Source organism: Cibotium barometz, chromosome 10 (genome assembly GCF_041138505.1).
Source record: "Cibotium barometz isolate CiBa-2024 chromosome 10, ASM4113850v1, whole genome shotgun sequence".
NCBI lineage: Eukaryota > Viridiplantae > Streptophyta > Polypodiopsida > Cyatheales > Cibotiaceae > Cibotium > Cibotium barometz.
In genome coordinates, this window is record NC_141055.1 from 48,685,392 (window position 1) to 48,693,135 (window position 7,744).

The 7,744-nt window shown below is 39.4% G+C and overlaps 1 protein-coding gene across 1 annotated transcript; it reads right to left on the reverse strand.

Moving 5' to 3' along the window:
• Nucleotides 1-957: 957 nt before the first annotated feature.
• On the reverse strand, nt 958-2,565 carry LOC147635010 (uncharacterized). Its single transcript, XM_086803338.1, has one exon. It carries the CDS (start codon nt 2,563-2,565, stop codon nt 958-960), a length of 1,608 nt encoding a protein of 535 aa, XP_086659464.1.
• Nucleotides 2,566-7,744: the final 5,179 nt, after the last annotated feature.

Sequence of the window (7,744 nt, forward strand, 5' to 3'; positions counted from 1 at the left end):
CTGCTGTTGTGGCGAAGGTTGAAACCCCTCTAACATAACAGAGAAGGCAGGTGACTGTGTGGCATAGCTCATCTTGGAGAGGATTGTGACACTAGATATCTTGGAGGTGGAGGATCTCGAGGCAACTGTGAAAAGAGCGACTGCCACACTGTCAACCTCATAAGTGCCATCGCCTATCATGGTGTTGTTTTTCAAGGGGGTTTTGTTCCTTTACACAACCATTGCGGCCCAGTGTTCGGGAAATTTAAAAAATTGAGCTATGTTGAAATCCTCCTCTCTAATGAGTGAACCGGTTTCGAAAAAAATGAGCAATTCATATCCTCTTCATATCTACACGAGCCGGCCAAAGACCTTCTTGGGTAAATTTGAACAAGTTTTACATACTACAAATTTATACTTTGCTAGAAAACAAGTACCAAGATTTGCTAACCAAACTAATTGGAGACTAGTAGATGGAAAATGCTTCTCTTAAAAGCAATAACAAACCCAAAACATGAACCTTTAAAAAAATAATTTAAGTGGTGTAAATGTTTCAAGAATCATACCTTTTAACTTGAGTCACATTTGCATTCTGGAATCAACATAAGTTTAAAGCATCCACCCAAATTCCAATCCTCTAAAATCTTGAACATCGAATGCTTCTATAATTGCATGAAATATCTGTAAATAATAAACAAGCAAATAGATATTCTATTCATGATAATTTCATATCAAATGAGTAAAGTTAAAAAGTAGCATGCAAGGTAATCACCTCCAAAAGCATGTCTCGCAAACAAAGAAATTTCGCCATCTCCAACCTAAGAGAGACTAGGGGATTTGAACCCCTTCGCCATTTTACATGGCTACACCAAGCTCCCTTGGGAAAAAGAGGAGTAGTCTATCTACTCCTCTTTTTCCCTCTTCATAAAAGTGTTAGTCATGGATAATAATTGTTTCAAAAAACAATAAAAGAAATCACTATTGAACAATAAGTGAACAAATACCTTCTGAACTAAAAAGATGTCGATGAGCCTTTGCACTCCAAATCTCAATGCATTCTAGAAGCTCTTCCTCACACAATTTTTCTGGCCCTTCAATAGCAATCTTCATAAGAGCATCAAGACTTTTAGTCTCAAGCCTATTTCGAAGGCGAGACTTGATCATGGTTCTCGCACTAAAGCCTCTTTCGCACACTGCAATGCTACAACATTGAACTAATGCAACTTGACAAAGCGTTAGTAAATTGGGATATATCGCTCTCCATGAAGCATTGCTGACTATTGAAGAAGCGACTTCTACTAGGCTATATCGGACAAAGTCTTTTGGAGCTTGATTTTTGAAAGTTCTAAACTCTTTTTTTAACTCATCACCATCAACCAATGCTTTAAATTCAAACATACCTAGTACATGATCCTTATCATAAAATGACACTAACTTCGTAACTTCTTCGATGCCATATGCTTTCAACGGTCGCTCCAAGAGTGGATGTTGTGCAGGAACAAGGATCTTCATGTTGCTAAGTATGGAATTATCTTCAAACCTTGTTTGCAAGTTGGCAATGATAGAAGAAGAAAAAGAGGTTTGAAATTCTAAAGCTCTCTTTAAATCTTCACCATAAATATCGCGTTTTATTGACTCATCAAAGAAAACATTACCATGAAGTGATTCACGAAGAGAAAAGAGGTGACCTTTTTCGGATCCATATTCTGGCAAAATTTCAAAGCCTCCTACTCCATGTGTAAAAGCATTGCAGTCGGGTTGTGGTTCTTCCATGTAGTATTGTTTGATACGATCAATCTCGTTGTCAACTAGACCATTGATTGTGGTTACATCAACATGATCTTTTTGAAACATTTTACTTAAGGAAGCCAAACCTTTGAGTATATCCGCCAAGAAAAATAAGCAATAAATAAACTCAAACTCCGCAATGTCATTGTGGAGATGAGAGTTTTTCTCTCTTACCTCAGCCAAGATAGCATCAAATGATCTACAAACAGATTTCAAAGCATTATATCGACTTAACCATCGAATATCATAAGTATGTTGTAACTTCAAAATGGGACAAGCCAAATCCTCTTGCAAATCACGTAGTGCTTCTTTGCGCTTAGAGCTCGCATTGTAAAAAGTAGCTAAACTATTGACAAGTTTATCTATCCTTTTACAAGTGTCATTACTCTTAGCTACATTAGAGACAGCAAGTGCAGTTCTATGTGCTACACAATGTATTGATGTAAGAAAAGGATTGACATTTTTCTTTAGAAGAGTTGAAAGTCCATTTTCCTTACCTGTCATGGTGGAGCATCCATCAGATCCAAACGCAATTAGTTTGGATAGGTCCAACTTGCACTTCTTGAGTTCAGCAATCAAAGTGTCAAACAAACTTTTTGAAGTTCCATCACTCACGCGCACAATCCCATAGAAAGAGACTTTTGGTATGCACTCAGATTCTACGTAAGAAAAGTAGATAACCATATGACCATGAGTGGCAATATCGTTGGATTCATCAACAAGCACCCCAAACCATGGACTCTTAGCAACTTTCTTTAACGTATCATGCATCAAATAATTAGCAATACAATAGACCATTTCCGCACAAGCTTTATCATCATTATACAAGCTTGTAGTGTATGGGACACCACAATCTTGCATGTGAGATATCAAGTGTGGAAAAAGTGCAAAGGATTCATTTCTCTTAGCTATGAAATATGCAGATTTAAATAATGTCAACAAAGCTTCATCTTTCAACTCTTTCACTTTTTTAATGCTACTTTGTATGCTTTCCTTTCCCTCCATAAAACATGCTTGCATAGCAAGCCTATGGCAATCAGTACTGCAATGAGCTTTGAGATTACTTACCTTGAAGTTGATTGATCCACTCAATGAATATGCACTATGGTGATGTGGATACTTTTTACAAAACTTACAATACAACCTTGCCTCCTCCTTATTGTACTCAAGCCACTTGAAGTCTTCCAACCACTCTGCTTGGAAAAGATCTCGTCGACCTTGTCTTCTTGCCTCCTCTACCCTTTCCTCAGGAGATAGAGTAGAGAGGTCTACTTTTTCTGCAATATGAGATGACATACTTGCGAAAGTAATTTTTTCTTTATTACGTGGAGCTTTAGGATTACCTTGAACCCATTTAAGAAGGCTTCCTTGCCTCTTACTAGTCTTTACTTTCTTCTGCATGCTCGCTGGTTCGAGTTGGTACGGCAAAAAACCCAAAATCTTCAGTTGCCAGCACCCAGTACGTCTGCCTTAATTTTCTGAGAGAGTTTCAACTTTCACAGTTCACTGGTTAGACACACAATTTCACAAAGAACATCACAGTACCTCTCTCTCTCTCTCTTACAAGCATGCAATAGTTGGAAAAAATGCCAGCCAGCCAAACTTTAAGGTAATTCGCATACCATCCCACCATCCACAGAGAAACCTTACAGGCTTATTACCTTAATAAATTCCTCACCACGAACTTAGAACTTTAGAAGGAGATCGTGGTGCAGCTTGCAGGCCGTTTTCGACAACAGGCAAGCCGCAACAGCAGACTCGAGAGGCGGGCTGGAGCTATGATGGCCGAGGCAACAGCAGAGTTAAGCAAGCAGAGGCGGGCTGGAGGCTGGACGCCACTGGAGCTACGATGGCCGGTGGCTGCGTGCAAGGCAGGCCGCCGAAAACATATAACAAATTTACAAACCGTTCACAGACTACACTTACAAGTTACAGTTCGCTATTCGCTCGCCGTTCGGGCTAGAGCAATGGAGCCTGGAGGTTGACCGCCGCTGGTTCGCCTTGAAAGGTGAGGGCTCAACTTCGCTCAAGGCTCAAGAGTCAAGCGGCAAGCCTCAGGAGTCAGGGAGGTCCAAGGTCGACCGTCGGAGGATTCAGGAATCAGGAACTGCACAGTGCATCAGCATGTACCATATACATAACGACTCACGAGTCACGAGCCTCACCTGCGCAGTCTGCAGAATCCAGATAACGATGCATGCAGCAGGCCAATGGCAAGGTATGATGATCATACCTTGGCCAATGGCAGTTGAGGGCCGAGGCTTGAGCTAAAGCCTAGACCCTAAATAGTAAATAGTAAAATCCTTGCAAAGTTGCAAACTTGCATGCAAGCGGCAAGCCGCAACAGCACTGAGCAGACTCCACACGAACTGGAGTCCAGACTCGCCGGCCCAGCATGCTCGTAATAATCCGCCGGGCGCCCGCCGCCCAGTGCCCAGTGCCCACATTTAAATTTTAACATTATATATATTTGTATTATTTATATATAGTAAAAATTAAAATCCTTCTCCTTTTAAAATGAATCGGCCATATTCCTTCTCAAAAAAAAAACGAGAAGGAAGCTTTTCCTTCTCAAATTTTTTTGAGCCGACTCGTATTCAATTTGAGCCGGCTTTAGGCTAAGTCGAACCTGTTTTTTCCCGAACACTACCATTGCCCCACTATATCACCATTGTAATAAAATTTTGTTCCTTTACACACCCTTGCCACTATATCTTAGGTATACCCTTGAAATAAAATTTTGAATCCCTCATTTGTAAAAAGGTATACCCTTTTGTCAGGCCCTCTCTTTCTCTTTGTCACAATGAATATCGATACAAGGACTCTCTGTATCTACTCTCTCTCTCAGTGACACACAAAGAATGGATAGGAACATGTTCTAAGCAATAATCTAATCTCTACTCTCAACTCTTTCTCTCTCTCACACATACATCAAGAAGCTAAGAGCAAGTAGAAAACTAGAGAATACATTTAGCACAAAGGGGGATTTTGTCCATTCATCATGAGATAATATATTATATACAATTGGTCCTTATTAAAACTTGGCCACCCAAAACTCTTAACTATGAGTTTGGGTGTGTCTAGATTTCTCATAAATATATAGCTTTTATAGATTTCTCATAAATATCACACATTTTATAGTGGTTTTGCATGCTTTTATAGTGCCTTTGCATATGGGAGAGAGCAAGCATCTAGTTAACCCATCCTGCTTGATGTAGATTTCATCCTTGGAACTTGAATGGCGGAGAGCATCTAGTAAACCCAATATGGGTTTAACGTCCCTCCCTATTTGATGTGGATTTCATCTTTGGAGCTTGAATGCTTGGTCATCGAGAGCTTGTATGTATGGAGCCTCTTGAGTAGACATTTGAAGCATGGATACGGCATCCAAAAACCCAACTTGATGCAATTTCTTATCCCTAAAATTTGGTAATTATCTAAATGCTTGGTCGTCAAGCTTGTTTATGTGATGATGCAAATTTCTATCCTCAAAATCTAGTTATGATATGAATTCTTGGTCGTCAACCTTATATTTGTAATTGGAGCCTCTTGAGTGTACATCTAATGTATGGACAAGGCATCCAGAAACCCATGTCCACCATGTCTTTAAATGTTTGGTGCATGTAAGATGGAAGGTATCTAAATCGATGATAATACTAAATGACCATACATGATCACCTCCTCTATAGGGCCTCTATTCATGTTAAAGTACAAAATCTTAGGCCTCTATACATGTTAAAGTACAAGATATGAAGGATGATACCCTTTGCATCTTTCTTTCAGCAAGTCGATGAGTATCACAATCAGCTTCATGAGTCAGCATAGTGCTATAATTGCTAGATGGGGTATTCTCTTCCAAGCTCTAATCCATAAATAAACTGCTACTCGCATGTTGTCAAAGATGGTTCGCTAGAAGAATGGGAAGTTATAGCATATATGTGAATCCCATGCCTACTCAATCTTAAAACTCTAATGGTTCAAACGACATGTATTTTTAAGCCTAGGATATGTGGACATGTATTCTTGTACAGTCTTCTATACCTAAGAGTTATGTATTTCATGTAGGTTATATGCTAAATGTATCAATCATTGGGAGATTCACACCATCATAAGATATGCCTACATACCCTCCTCTTATATGAACAAGATGCTTCTGCTTCCATCTTTTGTAGATGTGCATAATAATAAATCCTATAACTAAGGGTTTGCTAACCTTGTATGCTTGGCCACATTCTCCCATAAAGTTTTGTCTCTAGTATCAACTCTTCTCATTCCGGGACTTGGGGCTCTTATTCGGTATGGCATCCATTGTTTCTTTTATGGATTGTCCTCAAGATATATCCTTATGTGCTTGGACACATTCTCCCATAAAGTTTTGTCTAGCATCAGCTCTTCCCATTCTGGACTTGGGGCTCTGATAGGGTTTGGCATCCATTGTTTCCTTGATGGATTGTCAATGCAAACCTCATGATATATCCTTGTTATCAAGTTGCATGGAGTGATCAACACTAACAGTTTTGCACATCGATTTTGGCTTCAATAGAGGATTATACTACCTATTTTGATGAGCTCTTCATAATTCATATATGATAAGACTTACATCATTACCTATGGGAATCCTCGGCCATTTCGTGTGAGGAGCTTGCTATTGAAGAGTCTATAATGGACTCACTACATTGAGATGACTTTGCACTAGCTCATGGGCTGTTAGGTACACAAAGAATTGGTGAGAAGAAGAAATTCCAAATGTGGAGGAGGAGAAGAAATGTTACTGTGTTTTTTGTTAGTGAACATTGCCTATAGGTGACTTAGGACTAGAGTTAGAGGTATTAACCTTATAGTTAGAGGGCATTTAGGACTAGGTTGAGAAGGTATTAACCTAGAAGGTATAGGGTGAGAAGGTATTAACCTAGTAGTTAGAGGGTAGTCTATTGGGTATGTTAGTGAGGGAATATCTTCTTCATGTCCCACATCATCAGCCTTAGGTGGTGGTGGCTTATTTGAATTAGAAAAAGAATCTAATTGTGCCCATTCCCCTTGATCTACAATTGTGGGTACTCTATGTGCTATAGGACAAAATCATTGAGTAGAGATGTAAGCATCGCTAAATTAAATGTTTATAAATGTATTGGTATAACTTAATAATACCATGCGGGGGGTATTGTATGCTCTCATAAATTTTGAGGTATAAAAATGTGTCATAGGGCTCTAATCACAGATATGTTTATAACTACTCTAGACGAGCCTGTATAACATCTAAGATAGCAAGTACAAAGAGAGAGTTTGAGGTAGGGCCCTTGAAGTTAAGTAGCCAATGCGGAGGCTCTCTCAATGAGCTCATCTAATTGCTCCATTGCCAGTCTGATGCCTATTGTGAGATTTTGCTGCTGTTGTAGCTAAACAATGGCATCCTCTTTAGACTTCAACCATCTAGTTATAGTCACCTCACCTCTCTTGTGGCTCTTGCCTCTTGGAGTTTTGCTATTTTATTTTACCTTCTTTGGCTATCCTTGCATTTTGAGCTTTACCTTTGTGAGCCCACCTTGAGCTTGCATTTTTTTTCTACATATATCTTGGTGGCTTTTAAGCATTTACTTCTTTTTGTCTTATGCGTGTGTTAGCTTATCACACAAAGTCCTCACAGCTTGAGCATGGCATTTATTTAGGATTTCCCTTTAGTTGTTGTGCTACAAGTTTGGTGAGGTTTGTGATCCGTGGTTCTAGCTCTAGGAATCTCTTCTCTTATTGCCCTTGGCTTGGGTCAGGTTTACCTGCATTATATCCAACTTGACCTAACCAAGTTTGAGGTCTATTTCGAATTACACACGGGATTTTTTGAGCTCTTTTTCTTGTAATTACCCTTGCATATCTTGGATATATGCCCTCTAAGGTCCAGTTCACATAAGGCGGCGGAAGGAATTTAAAAAGTGTAGAAGCCAACAAAAAGTTGCCATATGGACATTAGTGTTCACATAGA